Source organism: Pseudochaenichthys georgianus, chromosome 3 (assembly GCF_902827115.2).
Source record: "Pseudochaenichthys georgianus chromosome 3, fPseGeo1.2, whole genome shotgun sequence".
NCBI lineage: Eukaryota > Metazoa > Chordata > Actinopteri > Perciformes > Channichthyidae > Pseudochaenichthys > Pseudochaenichthys georgianus.
This window is the reverse complement of record NC_047505.1, coordinates 6,127,812-6,151,963: the sequence shown is the minus strand read 5'-3', so window position 1 is coordinate 6,151,963 and position 24,152 is coordinate 6,127,812. Positions and strand designations below refer to the sequence as shown.

At 41.5% G+C, this 24,152-nt stretch overlaps 1 protein-coding gene across 1 annotated transcript in view; it reads left to right on the top strand.

Moving 5' to 3' along the window:
• lrrk1 (leucine-rich repeat kinase 1) overlaps window positions 1–24,152 on the top strand; it is a 112,996-nt gene that overhangs the window by 61,706 nt on the left and 27,138 nt on the right. The window contains 7 exon segments of the mRNA XM_034104359.1: window positions 72–169; window positions 1,461–1,632; window positions 1,707–1,876; window positions 2,289–2,428; window positions 4,010–4,079; window positions 4,081–4,305; window positions 12,710–12,879. Of these exon segments, the coding sequence (XP_033960250.1) occupies window positions 72–169; window positions 1,461–1,632; window positions 1,707–1,876; window positions 2,289–2,428; window positions 4,010–4,079; window positions 4,081–4,305; window positions 12,710–12,879 (1,045 nt within the window).

Here is a 24,152-nt window from a genome sequence, read left to right as displayed (position 1 = left end):
AATACTGGAGTTTGAGAGTGTTACTGATGATATGACTTTCTATGGTGATATCTCTGATGATGTCTGTGCAGATGCTGTTGGTAGGAACAGGTTTCACCGAGCAGACAGAGGAACAGTATTTCCAGTTTCTGGCCAAGTTTGAGATTGCTCTTCCTGTGGCCAACAACAGGTAACACATTTAGTTTTTACGAACATGTCATAAGTACTATCCTAGGTTTTTTTTTTTTTGCTGGAAAGCTTGTCCCAGTTTCTCCAGCACACAATTCTATACATCAAACATGCATATCTGGTAATCATGAATCAGAACTTCCTCAGAGCCACGTAACCGAGGAACAGTCTCTGTGTAACGCATCAGAAAGAATCATGGTGAAGGTGTCAATCCATCAAATGCAATGTGTACACAAACACCAATCTGACCTTTGTCTCAGGGACTTAACAGTCTCTGTCCTTGGACCCTCACATCGGACGAGGAACAACTCCCAAAGCAACCCCCCAGTTAATGAGGGAAAGAACATTAGAAACCTCGCAGAGAGCAACAGAGGAGGATCCCTCTCCCAGGACGATACATGTTGTGTGTAAATTAAAGATATAATAGATTTACAAGATAGGTCAAAATGCTTGAAAAGACAGTTTCTATATAGAAGAAGAAGATCAAGATGGATACAATTGGATCTTCCAGGTGCCGCCACAACGACTCAGGATCCAGACGTAACCTTTAATACTGGCAACATCCGGGGATTGTGTTAGTGACGTGCATGTTTGGGAGATGAGGGCAAAGAGATAGGGAGGGTAGACAGTCAAGTCCTGGTTGAGGATAATTACCTAACTCTGATAGGCCGTAGCATTAATCCAGTCAGGTATAAGGAATGAACTGATCTCGGTATTTTTCAGTCTGGTCAGTGATAACACTTTGGTCAAGAATATATTTAGCAGTTTGTCATATATTGGCAAATATTCATTGTCCTAAGTTTAGTTGCTTTTTCGGTTCTTTTGTATATTTAAATAAACATTTGGTGTAAATACTCGTCTTTACCCCTTAGCTGCTATATCTTCAAAACTGTTACAGGATGTGTATTTTGTAATAATAATTAGTTTTTTTTAGTTGGCTCTTTTCTCGCTGTAACAAAGGTAAATGTATCCTCTGTGGGATGAATAAAGGTATTCTGATTCTGAGTATTTATTTAAAATGCTAAATAGTTTCTTAAAATAGTTTCTTTAGTAGTTTCATCGTCGGTTTTTTTTAAGCTACTCTTACAACTTATTTTCTTAGATTGTTTATGTTTGCACCACCATACACAAAAGCAAATTCCTTGTTTGTGTCAACGTGCCCAGCAATAAACTGGATCCTGATTGTGATGTGTTAAGATGTTGAGCCGTACACAGCCTGGCACTAGCAGCAAGCATATCTAACGTTTATTCACTTTTTTCACTTCACTATTTCACCTTTTCTCTCGGTGAAGCTTTCTGCTGCCCCACTTACTTCCCCCCAAGCCAGCGATGGACATCCACGGCCTTCGCCAGCAGACCCACAACACCGTGCAGCGCCTCGTCAGGATGAGCTTTGTTCCTGCTGGATTTTGGGAGCGCTTTATAGCCAGGATGCTCATTAGCCTCACGGAGATGGACCTGCAGGTACTGAAAGCAGCTGATCATCATTACTCACCTGTTGTACTTACACTCCTCTTACTGATGCTGTGTTGTGACAGTCTCTTGAGCCCAAAGGAAACACCAGGAGCCAGGGCAGCAGGAACTCTGTGATCTACAGTTTTGCTGGAGCCCAGCAGAGGAACCGGTGCAGCACCTTCAGAGTCAAACGCAGCCAGACCATATACTGGAAGGAGGGGCTGCTGGTCACTTTTGATGGAGGCTACCTCAGGTCAGAGCGGGGGTTAAATGAGGGAAATGCTTTATTGATGTAACGAAGTGTGTGGGGCTTCAGTTCGATGATCAGTGTCTTGCCCAAGGACACGTCAACATGTGCAGGAGCTGGGGATCGAACCACCTGATTGGACGACACACTCCTACCTCCTGAGCCACAGATCCCCCATAGTGTTCTTATCACATATATCACAGGTTTCTTAGTGCTATAATTAGTTCTAAGCCTAATGTACAAGATAACATACTTCAACATTAAGACACAACATACTCTGAAAATCTAAAAGGAATTCAATGAAAACAGGGAGACAGAAAACGTTATGTTGAACAGCTCCTGTTTGAATGGTGAATGCCGGTGAGGTAGTGAACGCAGATATAGCTCGGTATAATGAGACGGCGACGTGTTTCTGCAGTGTGGAGTCATCAGATGTCAACTGGAAGAGGAAGAAGAGTGGAGGGATAAAGATCATCTGCCATTCAGAGAGCAGAGACTTCTCTGCCATGGCCTTCATCACGGACAACGTGAACTCTCTGATCGATCAGTGGTTCCCCGGTCAGTGCCCTGACACTTGATTTCATTTCATTATGTTTTTGACTATTCAACTGTTTATCTTGCCATTTGTCTGGTTGACATGTTTGTCAAGGTTTTCAGAAGAGCATGTGTATTCAGCATATGATCCAAAAGGTCTTCTTTGGGCTTATATATGCCTTAATAATATGTGTGTGAACATACAAATGATTTGTGTGTAAATGTGTGATTTGTAAATGTAAAGCACCTAACACAAATGCATTCAAAAGATTTGCAAACTCACAAAAAAAAAGTGCAAATGTAAAACGGATCTGCAAATACGCAAAATGTTTTCACAAATCAAAAAAAGATCTGTGAATACTATAAGTACAAAGCACTTCACATCTTATTAGTCCGCCTAGTTTTACCTTACCAGTGTAGTGGTAATCAGTAGAAAAGCACCGTATTTAGGTACCTACCTACCTACCGACCGACCGACCTACCTAGCGACCTACCGACCTACCTACCTACCTACCTACCTACCTACCTACCTACCTACCTACCTACCCACCTACCTACCTACCTACCTACCTACCTACCTAATTATAGTATTCACAGATCTTTTTTTTATTTGTGAAAACATGTTGCGTATTGGCAGATCTGTTTTACATTTGCAATTTTTTTTTGTGCATTTCCAAATCGTTTGAATGCATTTGTGGAAGGTGTTTCACATTTATAAATGACACATTTACACACACATCATTTTTATGTTCACACAAATATTATTGAGACATATATAAGCCCATAGTATCACTATAACATTATGATGATGGTGATAAAGAATGCACCTAACGTACCGCTGTTCATTATAGTAATACAACAACGGCATGTGGTGACTATTGCCACTCAATATCACCTGGGATCAACTAAACTGGGTTAACTAATTGGACGTGTGCAATCTCCATGTACGACGGAGTTTTGCTTTCAATATCTTTTATTTTCAAAGAAAAACAGCTTGTTCACAGACACGGTCAAAGAACTCTTGCTCTCCCAGTCACATCAATACACCCGTGCCAGGAGACCAGTTATATGCTTTTGCCCCATTACGCCATCTAGTGTTCAAATAACAAAACATATAAGGCAAGGCAAGGCAAGTTTATTTATATAGCACCTTTCAACACAAGGCAATTCAAAGTGCTTTACAAAAAACGAAAGACATTAAGAAAATGGCATTTAAAATCAGTCATTAAAAAGAAAAGATATAAACCATTCTAATGGGTGCAACACGGCGCATTAAACAAACCATTCCAAAGGACCATTCAAAACCCTTGGATAAAGAAAAAACTCTCCCAACAAAACTTCAACAAGCTAACGTTGAAGTATCCTGAGGAAGGGAAACTGAGGAAGGACTCCGAGAGGTTGGCTGTGTAGAATACTCTACTTAATAATAAGCCTATCTATATGACACAGTTTAATTTGTAAAGGCCACTATCACAAATATGTTGCCTATTGAATCCCTTTGATAAATGACAGTGTCTGTTCTGCTGCCCTCAGACATGTTACACATGCATGTCCAATAAACACAGATCTTGTACATTTATTTTATTTCTGTGTCCTCTCTTGTAGCTCTGACCGCCAGTGAGAGTGACGGGAGTCTCCTTGTGGAGCAGTACTCTCCCTGTCCCCTCTGTGCCTCACTGGGCCCGCAGAAGCAAGCCAAGCTTGTAGGTCAGGTGGGAGAAGAGAGAGCAGGGGGGGGGGGCTGATGGCGCAGGAGGGGCAGGGCTTCATTACTTCAACATGGAGGACTGTGTTCTGGCTGCAGTGGAGAAGGAGCACATCCTCTGTCCTCAGCACCCTGAGCAGCCAGTCAGCCTGCAGGAACTGGTCCCAGAACTCTTCATGACTGACTTCCCTTCACGGTAAACAAACCATTGCACTTAACATACTGATATGGGTTGGCCTCTGGACATTAGAAACATGTTTCCAGCATGCTTCTCAGTCTGTTTTTCTGTTGATGCGGCTCTATACCCTGACTGAGGAAAGGCTCATACTATCATATCATACACACTATTATTTCATACACAAAACAGCGACACAGAGCCTTTTGGGACTTCAAGGGCTACCACCTATGAAAGAAAGTGAAGCAGTATTGTGGCTGATAATCTCAGTCCACTGTTGGTGTAGAACAAAGTATTTTAGTGTAGGAAGTTATTATTATATACAATTTGTCTGCCGGAAATACAATACGTCCTCCATTGACTCCCTGCAGAAGCTGCTCAGATATTAGAACGAGCAGGAAAGTGTTTAGCTCTGTGTGCCGGCAGCTTCTCATAGATATCTCAGTTTAAAGGTCCAGTTAGTGGGGTTTATTGCAGGGGTGCATCGATTGCAAATTTCTCAGCCAATACCTATGTTTACAATAACAATTTAGCCGGTGACATTGTTGTTAATTATTCTTTTTTGTGTGGAAACAAATACATCTTTGTTATAAGAATATAATAACTGTATTCAAGCCCTTTATCATACTAACTTTGAATTATATACATTTCCTAAAAATTACAATTAGCCACATTACAATTTTTTTTTTAATTGAATAGTCACAGTGTTAAAAGGGGAAGACAGAGGAGATGACATGCATAAACGGTTCCTGGCCGGATTCGAACCCGAGTCCTCTGCACGGGAACCTATGACAACATCTGAAGTGCAGACAGTCAGTTTCACTTTCTCATTGTCTGTCATAATTTATTATAACCTGTATTTTTTAAGATAATAAGACGTATCATTCAATCAATTCAATTGTTAAGTAATACATAAACAGAACTGGCTTTAAAGAGTATTTTCCTTTCAACACCCACGATGCAATGATGGCCAGCAATGAGGCCTTGTGCCTAACAGACCAATATGTATATACAATGCTATAGAACAGAATTCATTTTTGTGTCCCTGCAATATTTTAAAGACCATGGTATCGATAAGCTCCGACGTTATCGATTTGTTATTGGTACTAGAGAAATAAAAATATATTTTAAAAAAAGGATTTCATATTTATTATTAGTAGTAATAGTTAATGTTTATTCATATATTTCATAAACAAATTGGTTTACCAGACAGGGAAGTAGGCCTACTACTTTCAACTAGAAAATGCTTTTCCAGCTGAAAATGTGTGCGAATGCTGTAAACTGTGAACATTTGTGGCTGAATTTACCTGAAAATGCAGAAAAAGCTGAAAATGTTATTAGCTGAATGGTCTCTGTAGCTGCTTTTAGCTACAGAAACCAAGTAAGTGTGTTGCTGAACTTAGCGGAGAAATGCAGAAAAGTGAAATGATTTGAATCAAAATTGTTACAGCTCAAATGCATTGCAATGACTTTGTTGAAAACGTGAAAGTGAAATGTTAAACTGGAAGAGTCGGAAAAATAGTGAAGAAGCTTAATATTTAAAAGAAAAGGTTTAAAAAAGGTATAAACAACTAAATGTATCGCCTCAATGTCCTGAAATAGCTGAATAATGTAATAGTTGAATGGTTTCTGTAGCTGAAAGTAGGCTGAAGGAGTTAAATATCAGATGTACGTAGTAGTGAATGAATGTGTGATAAGAGAAGAAAAGAAAGTAAAAAGGCTTTGAAAAGCATCAGAATATTTTAACTGCAAACTTTTGAACTAACTTGATGGCGAGTAATCTGTCGCCATGGCAACAGCATTTGATGACACCCCATAATACGCTTAGATATTGATGGCTGCATCATTACCAAACCTGGAGCATTTTCACTGAAGTTATGAGAAAACCGTGTTTCATCGTGAGCATTGTGTTGCCATGGCAACGTCATTTGAAGAAATCTCAAAACGGTCATGTGGATGTCTTCACGGCTGGACTGTTGGCACACATGTGAAGTTTGAGCAGTTTTTGACCATTTTCATCGGAGTTATAGCAATATCGTGTTTTATGGCGAGGGATGGCAACAGCTTTTGAGGAAAACTCACTATTGACACATAGACATGTTGAGGGCTGGACCAATAACCATTATCTGAAGTCTGGTGCTGTTTTGACCCTTTTCATAGGCGTTATGACAACGTTGTGTTTTTTGGCGAAGGATGCGTTTCCATGAAACGGCATATGGTCAGATGTCAGATTTGGCGTGGAGCTGTTGAGGCATGGGCCGGTGATATACAAGTGAAGATTGGGGGACGATCGGACCGTGTCAATTGGAGTTACAGCGACATCGTGTTTTATGGCGAGGGATGGTAACACCACATTATGTAACATCAGATTTGACGTAGAGCTGTTCAGGGCCACAGTGTTAACCATCATGTGATGTTTGGTGGCGTTGTCAGTTGGAGTTATGACATCATCACACAGGTGTTTGTGTTTGAGCTAGCGACGTTATGAAACACCTGTGCTTGAGCCCAGAGATCAAGGTTTCCATGGTGATGTGCAGTAATCAGTGAGAGGAGAGCCTTTCCATTGATCTGAATGAGAGATAAACCTCTTACATGTGAACGTTTTGTTGAAGAACCGTAGCAGATATCGGTGATATTTCAACGGATGAAGCGTCTCAGGACCCTGACGAGCGTCTGAAGTGTGCTTTTTGTGTACTTTCGGGTCAATAATGTGGCCTATTTGGCAGATTAACTAAAGGTGTGCAGCTGGTGCTCTGAGGACAGATCAATCTGAATGTACAATTGGCCTTAATGGAGACATGTTGAACGTTTTTGTCACTTCATGCCCTCAAGAGGCATTTTGATTAATTGTTTTGCTTAATTTATTTTTATTTTTCAACCTAGGCTTTGAGCATTATGGCAGGTTTTAAAAAGAATTTTGGGCGAATTTCAAGCTCTCCTCCGCTCTGTTTTGAGATCAAAGCACTCTAGCCTTAACCTCTTAAGCCCTGAGCCTGTTTTTCAGGTTTCAGGCTCGAAAATGCCACTAACACAACAAAGACTATATCTTCACTTCTAAAAGGGGTAAATTAATAATCTTTTCTCTCAAAGCAAGGTTACATCTGTGAGTTGGATGTAGAAGTGTCAGAATCAATATAGATGTTTTTATTTTAAAGTAAATTCAGATGGAACACAGTAAAAACATGTAAATTCACACAACCTTGAAGAAAACCATTACCGGACGTAATAGAGAAGCAAACGAAGCATATCTGAAAGTACAAGCCTGGACGGCAAAACTTTATAACCAGTATATTGCCATAAATATGATGATGGATTATCAGTAAAAATGTCTACGTGACACAAAGACATTGGATTAACCTTGAGCGGCGTTTTTATTCCGTTGAACACAACTTTTGATCACAAATCAAAAAAGGTAAGATGTAATTATTGTAATATTTTTGAAACCGGATGTTGTTTACTTTCTCTTTTCTGGCTGATAGCTCCAGGAATTCGAGGTCGTACAGTGATGACATTACATGTGTGGAATCTGTGGAGTCTCAGCTTTAAATCGTATATCTTGTTTGTGCAGTTAAGATAGTAATAAGGGCATTTCTACCGTGAGTTCTGTGTAAAAAAGCGTTAGCATTAGTTAGCATTTTTTCGCTCAATGCTAATTCAAAGGCTTGGTATTATTCTTGTGTTTTTTTTAGCTAACAATTGTTCTTATTGTCAGTTAGCGGAGTTTCTTACCTTTAAAAGGGTATGAAACATTAATAGTTTCATAAATGTTAAGAAGCCCTGAGACATAGTCTCGAAAAAAAACTGTGGGAGGGGTCCACTGGGGGGACCTTCGGGCTTAAGAGGTTAACGAGCTGCGCAATACACACTAATGCTAAAATCTGAAAAAGGCCTCTCTACCAAGCTCCAAACTAAGTTAAATATCTCAAAAAGTGTAAAAGATATAAAAAATCTGAATAAAATTGTAATAGCTGAAGGTTTTGTGATCATTTTAAAGTTGGAATGAAGTCTCTAGCTGAAAGTATGTGGAAGGAGAAGCATTTGGCGCAAGGTGTAGGTAAAAGAGGATTTGAAGGTTCCTCCCATTGAGTTACTCCCATTGAGTTCCACTCTTAAAAAAGAGTTTAAAAAGCTGAATATTTCAAAAAGTATAACATATTTTGAAAAGATTGAAAATATTACCCAAGGGGGCCCTGACTGAAAAAGTTTGGGAACCACTGGTCTAAACTATATCTTATTAACAAATATTTCAATAATAAAGTCATACTTATATAACCATCGTTAATATAATCAGCAACGGTTTTATTACCTGTAGGTTTACACAAGGAATTAGCTTTAATATATCTGGTGCATGCAAAGACACAGAAAGAAGAATACGTAAACAAATTAAATAACAAATTAACAATATTTACATATGACACATACTATACTGTATTTAAAGTGGAGAGCTGTGCTGATTTTAAAGAGGTTAAAGCGGCAAAAATCATAAAAAATATAAAACAGAAATATAACTCAAAACAAAGTGCCGTTGAGGCACCCGTCAGCGAATCTTACGCATGGGTCTAATAAAGGTCCGGGCAAAAAGTCCTTTAATAATGACAATAACACTAGAATGAAAGGAAGATTTACTATAAACAAAAAACAATAACATAAATAGATAACTATTAAATAATATAAGTCCGTATATGGCTCCATCATACTGCCCCCTAATTGTGATGCTATAGCAAATCAATTACAACAAAACATTCTATGGAGCCAGGTAACACCTTTAAATATTTTAAACTTTGCAAAAGATATATCAAATCACATTTCTGTTTATCATACACAATTAGCTAATATGTATATACATTCATAAAGTCATTTTAATTAGCCCCCACTTAGATCCCCCCCAAAGTGCATGCTGCATCAGTGTCTCTCGTGGTATTACCACCACTCACTGTCCCTGAGGCAGGAGACAATAGTCCAGAGAGTATCAGTGTAGTGTGAAAATAGAGAGGTTTGTGTATGGAAAGATGTAAGAAAGATAGTATGTGTGTGTGCAGGGGATAAGGGGTAGGGCATTGGCTAGCTCTTTTGAGCTCAGTTGGCTACCAGGAGTAGACAGAGCTTACTAATGGGCCTTTGCAGGATGTTAGTCTTGGTCTGAACTAACACACTTCTAACCAGACCTTTGGGTCCGGGCAGGGTTTTAACCACACGGCCGAGGGGCCATGGGTTCCTTGGTGCTGTTTCATCAACGATGACTACAATATTGTTGGGTTAAAAATTCCTTCTAGTGTTGACCCACTTTTGCCTTTGCTGCATAAGTGGCAGATATTCTTTAGCCCAGTGGTTCTCAACTGGTCAGGCCTCGGGACCCACTTTTTCCTTTGTCAATAAATCGCGACCCGGCATTTTTAACCACTCAAATCTATTCAACAAAAAATCGTGCTGTAATATATGCTTTTCAGCATACAATATTAATTAAAGCTGCAAGCAGCGTTGAGCGGGTCTTCGACGTTCCGCAGGCTGTTGTCCGCACGTCGACGTGTGTGTCTAGGTGTCTCGAGGACTCGGCCAATATATGTAGCCATAATTGACATAGTGCTGTTGAGGGCCGGACTAGGAGCCATCATCTGAAGTCTGGTGCTGTTTGGAAGATTTTCCATTGAATTAGGACAACATCGGATTTTTTGGCGAGGGATGCGTTTCCATGGAAACGGCATACGTTGAGATTTCAGATTTCACGTAGAGCTGCTGAGGGCCGGACCATTAGTCATCATCTGAAGTCTGGTGCCGTTTGGAACCTTTTCCATTGAATTAGGGCAACACCGTGTTTCATGGCGAGGGACGCGTTGCCATGGAAACGGCATATGATGACATCCCATAATTGGCGTAGAGCTGTTGAGGGCCGGACCATTGATGATAGTCTGAAGTCTGGTGGTGTTTGGATGATTTTCCATTGAATTACGACAACATGATGTTTGACGGCGAGGGATGCGTGCGTTACCATGGCAACGGCATACATTGAGATTTCCGATTTCACGTAGAGCTGTTGAGGGCCGGACCAGTGATGATAGTCTGAAGTCTCGTGCTGTTTGGACGATTTTCCATTGACTTACAACAACATCGTATATTTTTTGGCGGGGGATGCGTTGGCATGGAAACGGCATACGTTGAGATTTCAGATTTCATGTAGAGCTGTTGAGGGCCGGACCATTGATGATAGTCTGAAGTCTGGTGGTGTTTGGATGATTTTCCATTGAATTACGACAACATGATGTTTGATGGCGAGGGATGCGTTGCCATGGCGAGGGATGCGTTGCCATGGCAACGCCAAATGATGACATCCCATAATTGACATAGAGCTGTTGAGGGCCGGACCATTAGCCATCATATGAAGTCTGGTGCTGTTTGGAGGATCCTAGTTCTACCGCAAAGTTATTCTCCGTGGGGACTTCCAGCAACAATCTTGATTCTGATCAAAGGCCAGAAGACTCGAAAAAACATCAGCAAAGATATTTTATTGAGAAGATGATCACTACGTGACAGAAGTTTTCAAAAGCGTTTATGTTCTCCGGTACTTCCAGTCCAACGCCTACTGCATGCACAGCATTAGAAAATTGGCTCAGGCAATTTGCTCAGGCAATGGGCAGGGGCATTCATATACAACAAATCACCATAGTCCAGCACAGGTAAAAAGGTCACAGAGCCTTTTCCTGGCCTCAAGCGAGAAACAGGACTTGTTTCTGAAAAAGAAACCTAGCCTAACCCTCAGTTTTTTAAGCAGGTTATTGACATGAAGTTTAAAAGAGAGACAATCATCAAGCCAGATACCAAGGTATTTGTAACAGGCAACAACTTCAAGTTTTGTTCCTTGCGTAGTTACAATATCTATAACAGGCTCTGGTGTCTTTTTTGCTTTTGAAAAGAGCATTACCTTGGTTTTATCCACATTTAAAAGAAGCTTTAATTAAATTAATTAAGTTGTTCCGTGAACACCACGCTGAGAGCCTCTGGACCTCACTCCTGTAGAGCGTCTCGTCTCCTCCTGAGATGAGACCCACCACAGTGGTGTCCTCAGCATGTTTCTGGATGGGCTGGGCTGCTGTTGTGGGTGTAAAGCACGTACAGGAGTGTGCTCAGCCGGAGAGCCGATGCTGAGAATGCGGGTGGAGGAGTGATGGGGGCCATGTCTCACAGACTGGTTAGTGAGGAAATCTTTGATCCAGGAACAGGTGGGTGGGGGAGAGGCATAGGTTTGACAGTTTGCAAACTAGAATGTCTGGGATGATTGTGTTGAACGCTGAGCTGTAGTCAATAAAGAGCATTCTGACGTAGCTCCCACGATGTTCTAGGTGGCTCAGTGCAGAGTGGAGAGCTATGGCTATGGCGTCTTCAGTGGATCAGTTTGCTCTGTTGGCAAACTGGTGTGGGTCGAAGGTGGGAGGGAGGCTGGCCTTAATGTGATGTAGCACCAGCCTCTCAAAGCACTTCATATTCACTGGTGCAACAGGGCGGTAGTCATTAAGGCTGTCTGTGGTTGCTCTCTTTGGAACAGGAATGATAGTGGCTGTTTTCAGGCAAGGTGGGATGACAGCGTGTTGGTTGTAAAATGGTGGAGAACCATGAGCCGCTGCAACCACGTGCGCCGCCATTTTGCATGATGTGCATTAATGTAATGCATAATGTTATTATGGGGTGGATAAAAGTCACCGTCAGTGGCCTGGTTAATGAGGCTGGTAGCAGAGGGGAAGAAGCTGTTCAGGTGGCGAGATGTTGGTCCTGATGGAGCACAGCCTCCTGCCAGAGGGGGGCGGGGTAAACAGTTTGTGTTCAGGGTGGGAGGCGTGATTTCTTAAGCACATTGAATGCCCCTTGACGGACACCATTAGTCAGGTAAACGGTCAGTGGATTGGAGGCAGGGCTTAAGCAAAACAAAAGTGCACACACTCTGTCGGCCCAGATACAGGTACTTATGTTTTAAAGAGGCAGGCCAACGAGAGACTCTCAATGGAATGAACAGCCACCTGTTGGCTGAATGGAAACACTGACAGCATTGAAACTTATATGGATGCATTTGTTAGAGTCTAACACCAATGTGAAGATGTCTCCATGTATTGCATGGAGCTCTTCAGTCATATCTGAATATTGGTCATTAATCATTTTGTTTATGACTATTTCAATGGGAGGCAATGTTGGCTATATGGAAATAAATAAAATTGTGAAGTAATGTTGTATTTTAGTGTATGTTGACTAAATGTAGTATTTGTGGTAAAGAGTAGGACATCAGATGCATAATTTTCCAAGTCGATGATGTACTTGGGATTGTGGGAAACGGTATTTCAATCCATCTGTCTGACTCTGTACACACAAACTGAAAGATTGACAATAAAGTTGACTTTGACTTTGATATACCTCTCTCTCTATTTATGTCTCTGTGTGTCAGGCTGTTTATGGACAGTGCCCAGCTGGAGTACTCTGAGGAGGAGAAGAACATCCTTGGCCAGGGTGGCAGCGGGACTACCATCTACCGAGCCCGGTATCGTGAGCAGCCGGTGGCAATCAAACGCTTCCACTTCAAGAAGTGTCGTCAGCAAGCCTCCAGCAGTGATGCAGGTGCAGAGGCGTGTTCTTTTAGTTTTTTTAATGAAATTATTTGATGGGTTTTTTAAGCTGACATTATTTGATGCTGCACAGCTGAATTTGGTTTGTACAATATCATTCTTGACTGAACAGTATTCACACAGTAAAATACAGTGTGTTTTCTAGCTCTGAATGTTGACATGCTGGAAAAAGAAAGAAAACTAGAAAATGCATTTCCTGCTGAAAATGCGTGTGAATGCTGTAAGCTGCGCACATTTGTTGCTGAATTTAGCTGAAAAAGCGGAATATTTTAATAATTGAATGGTGACTGTAGCTGCTTTTAGCTAAAAACTGCTGAACTTAGCGTAAAAATGCAGAAAAGTGAAATTATTTGAATTAAATTACAGCTCAAATGCATTGCACCGGGGGCGGATCTACCGGGGTGGCATGGGGTGGCAACTGCCACCCTAAAAATAGGCCTTGCCTCCCCAGCTGCCAACCCAGTTTTGCAGCTTTGTTTTGAAAGAAAAGTTGTGGCTCATCGGACATTTATGAGAGAAAGTCTCTAATGTCCGAGTGCAAGTGAATGCAGCACACAACGCGAGTCTTGTAACCCTTCCCCCGGCCCTGGCGCGAGCCTTGAAATATGATTGCCGGCGATTTCTTTTGAACGGGACGGCGCAAAACGAGAAGCATTCGGACTCAAGTAGACGGAAGGAATGAGGTATTTGCGGTCTACAATGACAGAGAAGAGACTGTCAGTTTGGCTGTACTCAGCATTGAATCAAAAGGCACTAAAGCTTTGGATCTTAATAAGTTTGTGAGGCATTTTGCTGAACAAAATGGTAATCGCCACATTCAGCTGTAATAGACATGCCAACTTGATGCTCTGCTCACGATGAGCATAAAAAACTGTTAAGATGATGACCTTACGTGTATATATTTTATTTCTTTGAGGGGGTCTGCCCCCAAAAAACAGTTTTAAGTCCTGAGAAAGTCAAATAAGACGGTGTGTAAAACTACACTGCCCAGCCAAAAGAAAGTAACTACTTTGATTTAACTAGGCCAGTAGGTAAGGACTTTCCACTGGATAATAACTGCAGCGATGTTTATGTTTTAGCTGAATACACGTTTTTTAACCCTAACTGATGCAGTTAGTCACTTCTTTAATGTTTGTTCTTTCTGATGTAAAGTCAAGGTTGTAACTGTTTGCAATGAAGTTGTGGGGCGCTGAACTGTTCTTTTGATTCATTTGAATTTTGATATATGATCGTAATTACTTGTCTTTCAAATTTGAAGGAGGGTGAGCAAGCATCTTGAGGAACATTCATCATTAACTAAAAAATATAGTTTATTTAATAATAACACTGAGTATGTGAATCATAACAGTGATTGACAGCTGATAGAAATAATATGATTGTTAATATTATCATATTAATTCAGACAAACATAGATGAGACAGTTAATTAATGTTCTTATTGCAGCAGTCTGCATAGATTTGGTTCCCCTGCTGGTCTAAGAGTGAGACAAACTCATTCAGTTATTGTTCAGTTAAAATTCATTAAATGATGTATGCCACCTTATATATTTATATTTAAGGATTTACTGATGTGCCACAATAATGTCAACTAATGTTATTCAGTTAAAATATTAATATTGTGACTTTCCAAGTTAACATTGTTGATATGACTGCAATTAAATCAGCATATACAGTACTTCTGCCAGGGGATGCCACCCCTCAAAATCTTCTGCCACCCTCTTGCCACCCCATGAATATGTTTCTAGATCCACCCCTGGATTGCACTGACCTTGTTGAAGACTTGAAAGCCAAATATTAAACTGGAAGAGTATGAAAAATTGTGATGAAGCTTAATATTTCAAAGAACAGTTGAACAGGTATGAACAACAAAATGTATAGCGTCAATTTCCTGAAATAGCTGATTGATTTAATCGTTGAATGTACAGTAAGACATTTTTTACTGTAAGTACTAGTAGTAGTGGTAGTAGTAGTTGTATTAGTAGTGTGAGTAGTATAATTAGTAGTAGTAGTTGAAGTAGTAGTTGTGTGTGTGTGTGTGTGTGTGTGTGTGTGTGTGTGTGTGTGTGTGTGTGTGTGTGTGTGTGTGTGTGTGTGTGTGTGTGTGTGTGTGTGTGTGTGTGTGTGTGTGTGTGTGTGTGTGTGTGTGTGTGTGTGTGTGTGTGGGGGGGGGGACTTTTATATATAAAAAAATCATTATCCTGTGTGTCTTGTTTGGATACAGTGATATTCTAGGGCTTTTATTTTTAAAAAACATCCCTCTTCCTGCACTTCCTGTAAGGATACAGGAAATCTATAGGGCTTTTATTTTGAAGGGGTTTGGGAGATGATATGGGGAGAAAAACAAATCTCTCCGTGTGTGTGTGTGTGTGTGTGTGTGTGTGTGTGTGTGTGTGTGTGTGTGTGTGTGTGTGTGTGTGTGTGTGTGTGTGTGTGTGTGTGTGTGTGTGTGTGTGTGTGTGTGTGTGTGTGTGTGTGTGTGTGTGTGTGTGTGTGTGTGTGTGTGTGTGTGTGTGTGTGTGTGTGCTGTGCGTGTATTGTGTGGTAGAGACGTTCAGTGTCTGTCTGTCTGTTACTAGTTGACATGTACGTGCAACTAGTTTACGAGTGAATTGTTTCAAAGTCATTCATGTTGACTGGTGAATTTTTTGACTCATCACTAGTAAACTAGTTGCACGTACATGTCACATAGTAAGTCATTGTGTGGAAGTAGAGAGAAGAAAACCACAACTAGTGGGCTGAAAATATCCACTAGTTTAGGAAAAAGCCATGCATGTTGAATCAATATCTAACTAGATGCATACAGTTGCTCAATAGTGCAAAAAAAGCCAAACTAGTTGAAGGAAAGGCCTTACATTTAAGAAAAATGTGTAACATGTATGGTCAAAGTCTAACATCTTTATAACAGAACCTGACAAGTGAGAACAATTGCCCTCCACTAATTAACTGGTAAGAAAAACATCAATAAAGTGCGTGTAACTAGTTAGCTAGTAAGGTAAAAACAATTGTACTCATGTATCTAGTGGACAATTTGGACCTCACTAGTTAACTAGTGCACATTTTGAGCCTCAATATTCAGCTTGTAAGACCAAAAGAGGTGTTAACTAGTGAACATTTTGCCTTCACTAGTTAACGTCTACGCTGCAATATGTATCCACTAGTTAACTAGTTGCCGTTCATATGACCAACACGTTCACTAGTCAGCCATATGCAAATGAAGCAGACGGGACCCAGATTCTGATTGGTCAGTTCAGCTCTGTGAGGGAGAGCCTGAGGGGGCGTTCTCCTGAAATGTTTTTAGCAACGTCTCGAAGACGTGAGGTACATCAGTCGGGTATTTAGTGCTTACTGTTAACATATTGTCCGTGGGAAGTCAGTCAGTGTGTGTTTTGCCTAGAAAAATACATGTTTCTGCTTCTGCTTTGTTCCGCTTTGTGTGTGTGTTTTTGTTGGTGCGAATGTGCGCACGCTTGTGTGTGAGAACACAGGCACTCGAGACACAAAAGTAGAGGAAGTGATCGTGGGACATTTTATCAGCGGTGCTCATGAAATGAATAAAGCTGAAACACTGGACAGATCTTAAAATCAGGGTAACGATATGTTGTATGAAGATAAACAACCTCTCCATATTTGCCAAGACTAATATTTACGGAAGTCACGGCGATCTCTCAAAGCTGTGATCCGAAGAGGGTTACTTCCTCTTTCAATCCATCAGTAATGTCACTCTTTTATCACAATGCAATTCTAATCCAGCACCTTTGAAATTGCAGTTTAATAAAATGTTTTAAAGAGGATCTATATTCGTGTCTGCAGTCCTAAGGCAACTTTCTAATTTTAAGAAAGTCTTCAATGTTCTTACCTAATTTGATATACAGTCGGATCATAATTACACAAATACTTTTGTTATATATTCGTGTAATATGGTCATATGACTGTATTTTTAAAACACAGTGTATTTAAGCTCTTAAATAAACTATTTGGGCTGGGTGTCGCTCTATAGCTTAGGGCCAATAGGAGACCTCGATGCGTTCTTTCCCCTCCTCCTCATTAGCATTCTGTGCAACTAGTGCGACTAGTGCACATTTGGGATCCACTAGTTAACTAGTGAACATTTTAAGCCTCACTAGTTCACTAGTGGAATTTAAACTTCTCTCACTAGTTAACTAGTAAAAGGCAAAGGGTTCACTAGTTAACGTGTAGACATTTTGAGCCCCACTAGTTAACTAGTAAGGTCAAAAGAGGCGTCAACTAGTTAACTAGTGAACTTTTTGCCTTTACTAGTTAACTAGTGCGTTATTCTGGGTGCGACTAGTGCAGACAAATGTGTGCCACTAGTTAACTAGTTGTGCTTCTTTTGTGTGACTAGTTAACATGTCAGAGATTTTGCAGCGCACTAGTTAACTTGTAAGACTTTTAGGGTCACTAGTACGGTCAGAGGGCCACTAGTTCATCAAAAAGCTTACACGTTGGGACTTTGGCGTTACTAGTGCTGCTCCTGGCGTCACTAGTAAGGCATACGTGGGAACTAGTCGGACAAAAGTGCCACTAGTTGCTAAAAAAGAGCAACTAGTGTAATGTTTTATTTAACTAGTAAAGCAGAGTGCCTAACTAGGTTGACCATATATCTAACAAGTGAAATCAAAGAGCCAACTAGTGTAGGCAGCTGCCGTGTGATATCAAGGATATCATGGAATAAATACTCAAATGGCTTGCCATATCTGTCTGTCTGTCTGTCTGTCTGTAGCTCTGTCTGTGGGCGTGTCTACTCTGATTAGATGATGTCACTCAGCTGTGTCTGCCCCAATCTGCCCAGTAACTGGTTACCATTGGTTGGTCACCTGCAGCAGCAGAGGGAGGCTCATTCAGAATGTATTGAGGTTTATCTCTGACAATCTTACCTCCTATTCAAAAACTATGGCTCCGATAAAAATAAAAACCTGACAGTAAGCATATTGGAGCCCTGATGAACACATATCTGTGTTTTTTTGTGTTTGGTGTATACAATGTAGAGATGACAGCAGTTTGTCTACAGTTTACTTCTTTCTGGTCTGAAGAAAGATCCGGACACATTTAACATGGCAGTCTATAGGGAGCTTGGTGGACTTGTTGTCAATCAGATCACTATTGGGCCAGAACAGTTTGATATGGTGAAGGCAATTGAGCAGGCCAGACTAATAATGCTCCTGAAATCTTTTGAAATTATTTGAATAGAGTGTATATTTTGGGTGAGAGCAGTTTTAAAATAATGTTTCAGAAGATTTTAAAGACCCTCTCTAAGTCAGGGGTGCCCAACCAGTCGATCGCGGGGAGATTCCCAGTCGATCGCGAGATGTGTCTAAAAATAGAACAACAATATTCTGTTTTATCGTTAATGTCCTATAACATAATCTTTCTGTGCCAGAATAATGCACTTGAATGCATCAAAGCTTTGTGATTGGCCGGCGTGACCCCATGTGTCGGGGCGTGGCTGGTGGGCAGTGGGCACTAGTTCGCTGACGTGGTCCGTGTCAACAACAGGAGTGACAGTCCGCACATACACAAGATCGCAATTATGGCAGAAGCAAAAAAGCCCAAAATATATAATTTTCACTCCGAGTGGGAGGATGATTATTTTTGTATCTATTCCAATTCAAAGTCCATCTGTCTCATCTGCAATGCGAGCGTGGCTTTATCGAAGAAGGGTCATTTAGGAGCGGCATTTCAAAACAGTGCACAAACGCTACGAGACGGAATTCCCTCCTAATTCTGCCCTACGCTCCCAAAAGGGGAGGGGCCTGAAAGGACAGCTAAATGCACAGCAGTCCATCTTCACCAGGCCCAACAACAAGAGCAAGGCTGCTGCCATAGCATCTTAACGTGTCAGTCACGTTCTTGCGAAACACATGAAGTCTTTCATATGCCCCTTTCACACCAGCGCCTTTTCAGCTCCGGCTCGGAGCTAGAGCCTGAAAAGCGCTGGGTTTTCCAGTTCACACCGGAGCTGCGCCGGCTCTTAGCTCCGGAATCCGCTTCATTTCCAGCTCCAAAAAATTGTCGGTCCAGAGGCAAGAGCTTTGGAGCTAAGAGGTGACGTCGCTTACGTCTCTCTTACGTCGAGGCGTGCATGAAACTAAACCCACCTCCCATGGGTCGACTGTTATGCCTGCCTCCAAGCAGTAGTGCCTATAAACACACTTTATAAAGTCAGGCAACACTAACCAGGCTTCGTGTGATTCTGTTTATTTGTACCTTACTTTGACCATCCGTTCACTGTTATCCATCATTGTGGAGAGAGGCAGACGTGTTGTTTTGTATTATTGCAGCTATCGGATGCAAGTAGTCAGTTTAGCTTCGGTTGCTATGCTAACATCACCCGTTTTATACCAGAGAAACTTTCATAACAGCGTTGTGATACCAAACAGTGTCAATTCAGACTGACACACATTCACTTAGGCTAAGGGGAAATGGGGATATGCATCAGCTGCTTGTGTGAGTCGGACAGTGAATACTTTAGAGCGGTCGCTGCAGAGTGAGCTAACCGGGAGCTAACGGGAGAATAAACTCCTGTGGAAGAGCAGCCAGCACTGCAGCGGTCGGTAAATGCTGCAGAAACACATTAATAAACAATGAACCACGGCACTCTGGAGCAAAGTATAAGGTTGGAGAAGTCGTTATTCAATTTATTCTGGCTTCGTGTGATTAAAAGCAACACGATCATCGACCCGACGCAATTGTTGTTGTTGTTGTTGTGAGCTGCCGTTGGGGGGCAAATCAGCGATGTAAACGGTGACGTCATGACGCAGCAAGGGCAGCTCTGGGGCGCCAGTGGGCGGTGTGCACAGAGCGGGAGCTGAAAAGGGAAACTGGAGCTGAACCAGAAAAGCTCCCGCTCGGAGCTAGAAACTGAAAAGCGCTGGTGTGAAAGCCGCAAAAGACGGCGAAGTTGTGAAAGAAGCTTTCCTGGAGGCTGCCGACGCCCTTTTTAGGGACAGTAAAAATAACAGTAGCATTTCAACAGGTTTTTGATATAATAAAAACTCAAGTTAGATACCGTTATTAATCAGCTGTACGTTTTAGTTTGTTTGAACTTATTCATTATAATTATTGTACAAAATGGTATAAGAATGCAAACATTAAGATCTGTTCTGTTTAAATTGATTATAGTCTATTATCAATTCAGGTTAAGAAACTAGTGTTGCTTGCATCCTATTTTAAAGGCATTTATTTTTATACTCTAATAACATGCTACAAAAAAAGGGTTTGATTCTATTAATGTTGTCTTTATTGCACTTTGGCAGCAGATTCCTGAGTAGCTTCAGATCTGAGTTGTCTTATTAGTAAGCCTCATTTATACTTTTGTAGCAACACTATTTTTATATAATGGCAAAGAAAGGGTTCAGTGTCTTTTCTTTTTTTCATATGTGGCAGCACTGTTCAATGCTTCTTGAAAACATTACCCACTGTAGTGTGACGTGTGAATACACTCCAACTCTGTATCAACAACACTGTTGTGTAACTTCAGTTAAATACTTGTATGTGTGTAGATTAGAAAGAGGTAAGATAAAGTATCTGCAGTATTTTATGAAGTATTAATCGTACAAAGGTCAGTTTTATACAAGTAGAAGTGTGTATTTACCTGGCAGTAGGCTGTCAGTAATGGCTACGCCTCTCTATTTGGACTGGTAGATCTCGGCAGACTGGCAACTTTAAAAGTAGCTCTCGGTTCAAAAAAGGTTGGGCACCCCTGCTCTAAGTGATGATGTCACGCACTCTAGCAAATAGAACATTTACCAAAACGTAAACGTTGATAATTCAAGAACTGTAAAAGATATCAACCTGAATACAACTTTAATAGCTGAATGTCTTGTGACCATTTTAAAGTTGGAATGAAGTCTATCGCTGAAAGTATGTGGAAGGAGTAGCATTTTGCACACAGTGTAGGTTAAAGAGGATTTGAAGTGTCGTCCCATAGACAGTACACCCATTATAAAATCTAAAACGGCCTGAAAATGTACCAAAACTTAAACGTTGATAATTCAAAAACTGTAAAAGTTTAATAGGTGAATGTATTGTGACCATTTTAAAGTTGGAATGAATTATCTAGCTGAAGGTATGTGGAAGGAGTAGCATTTTTCACAAGGTAAAAGAGGATTTGAAGGGTTCTCCCATTGAGTTATATGTTAAAAAAAGAGTTTAAAAATGACGGGTAGCGTAAAAAGTCCAACGCCACCACTAGTGTGGTGTTTGTAGTGTGTGTAGTGTGTGTCTCAGAGCAAAGCTTCTTCCCTCACACTGGATCTTTGGTGGAAACGCTGTTGAGGACCTGTGTTATTTTAACCTGGCGAAAGGTGAGCAGCTGCTTAAATATTAAACTTTATCGCAACTGTTCCTACTCTTCCAGTTTTACATTTCACTTGTAGAGCTTCCAAGTTTTCCAACAATGTCAGTGCAATGCATTCAAATAATTTCACTTTTCTGCATTTCTCCGCTAAGTTCAGCAACACACTTACTTGGTTTTGAAGCTAAAAGCAGCTACTTAGACCATTCAGCTATTAAAATATTCAGCTTTGTCTGCCTTTTCAGCTCAGTTCAGCAACAAATGTACACGGTTTACAGCATTCACACGCATTTTAAGCAGGAAATGCATTTTCTAGTTCTTCAGCATCTTATTATTATTATTTCAACGAATGTTTGCCGTTTAACTACTTCAGCATACTTTCAGCTACAGAAGCCATTCAAATATTAAATGTTCAGCTCTTTCAGGACATAGTTGCTATGACATTTATACTTTTTACAATATTCAGCTTTTTAAACTTCTATTTTTACAATGCAACCCAATGGGCGGAACCTTCAAATCCTCTTTTACCTACACCGTGTTTAAAATGCTACTCCCTCAGTAAATGTTCAGCTACAGACTTCATTCCAACTTTAAAACAATCCCAAGACCTTCAGCTATTACACTTGAATTCAGAGTTTTGATATCCTTTACAGTTTTTGAATTATCAACGTTTAAGTTTCATTTTCAGGCCGTTTTAGATTTGATATGGCCCAATAGTGATCTGATTGACAAAAAGTCCACCAAGCTTCCCCATAGACTCCCATGTTACATTTTTCCGGATCTTTCTTCAGACCACAAAGAAGTAAACTTTAGACAAACTGCTGCCATCTCCACATTTTACACACAAAACACAAAACACACACAGATTTGTTCATCAGTGCTCCCAGATGCTCTCCGTCCGGCGGCACTCGATGACGTAGTATCCTTGAAATAGTGGCTCTGGAGCAGCTTTCCTCGATATTGAGAAACACCCACAGACACAGCTACAGACACACAAGGATAGCTTTGTATTTCTCCCCCTCTCATCCCCCCAACAACACACCCCTTCAAAAATAAAAGCCCTGTAAGGTAAGGTACGTTTATTTATATAGCACATTTCAGACGCAGAGGCAATTCAAAGTGCTTTACATGATCATTAACACATGATAGTAGAACAGAGAGGAACACAATAAATAAACATAATGGAATAAGAGTTTCATAAAAACAATGCATTAATGAGAGATAAAATAGTTTAAAAACGACATTGTAAACACGGTAAGTGCTAAAACAAGTTAAAAGGCTTCTGGGTAAGCAGCTGTAAAAAGTAGTGTTTTTAGCCTCGACTTAAAATAACTCAGCGTTGGTGAAGACCTCAGGTTTTCTGGAAGTTTATTCCATTGATGGGGAGCATAAAAACTAAAAGCAGCTTTGGCGTGTTTGGTTCTGAGCTGGGGAACAATGAGTAAGCTCGCCCCGATGATCTCAGAGCTCTGGGGGGCTCGTAACAGGGCAACATGTCAGACATATATTGGGGTCCCAAACCGCGCTCAGCCCCTTGGTACACCGGCGAGCTGCGGAGAATGAAGACTGCTGGGTGTGTCCTTGAGCGGCGGCTGAAGGCCTCAGGACTCACTGTTCACCGGTTAGCCCACCGTGAACACCAGAAGGCCTACGCACAGTCCCTCAGAGATGCACGGTCCCAGTACTACTCCTCCATCATCAACAACAGTACTGGAAACTCCAAGCAACTCTTCTCCACCATAAACCACCTCCTCAACCCCCAAAGTCCTCTACACTCCGACTCCACTGAGAAGCAGTGTTGCAACTTCGCCGCCTTCTTCATAAACAAAGTTGACACCATCCGCTCCATCCTCTCTAGCCCCTCTGCACCTCCAGTTCCAACTGCTGACCCACAGCCTGGGACAACCCAGCCTCTTCGCTGTTTCACGGACATCTCTCAGCGAGAGGTTGAGGGCATCGTTAGGAGGATGAAGCCCTCCACCTGTGTCCTGGACCCCCTTCCGTCAGCTCTGGTGAAATCGTACATCTGTACCATGAGCTCCATGATCACTAAGATCGTAAACCTCTCTCTCCATGTCCCCTCTGCCCTAAAAATCGCTGTCATCAAACCTCGTCTCAAAACACCCTCCCTTGACCCGGGAGTCCTGGCCAACTACAGACCCATTTCCAACCTTCCTTTTCTATCAAAGGTGCTGGAAAAACTAGTTGCTGCTCAGCTCCAGGACCACCTAAACTCCAACAACCTATTTGAGAAGTTCCAGTCTGGTTTACTCTCAGGCCACAGCACAGAAACTGCCCTGGTCAGGGTCACCAACGACCTGCTGATGACGGCTGACGCTGGCTCTCCCTCTCCTCATCCTCCTCGATCTCACTGCAGCTTTCGACACCGTCGATCACGGCATCCTCCTCCATCGTCTGCACTCCACCATCGGACTCTCTGACTCTCCCCTTGACTGGTTCAGATCATACCTCACCGGAAGAACAGAGTACGTCTCCTTGGGCGAGGCAGAGTCGGGTACCCACGACGTCACCTGTGGTGTCCCTCAAGGATCAGTTCTCGGCCCCACCCTTTTCACACTGTACATGCTCCCCCTTGGCTCTATCATCCGCCGACATGGAGTATCATTCCATTGTTACGCTGATGACACCCAACTGTTCCTCAGGATCAACCCTACCTCCTCTGCAGCCCTGCCTTCACCCACACTCACTGCCTGCCTGGAGGAGATACAGGCGTGGATGAAGCAACACTTCCTGAAACTCAACAGCTCCAAGACCAAAGCCATTATAGTTGGCACCTCACACCAGGTTCGGTCATCCACCATCACCACCATCACCTTCTCCGGCCAGGACATTACCCTCTCCTCAATAGTAACCAACCTGGGTGTGAAAATGGACGCCCATCTGACTTTTGAGGCTAACATTAAACAGCTGTGCGAGAACTTCTTTTATCAC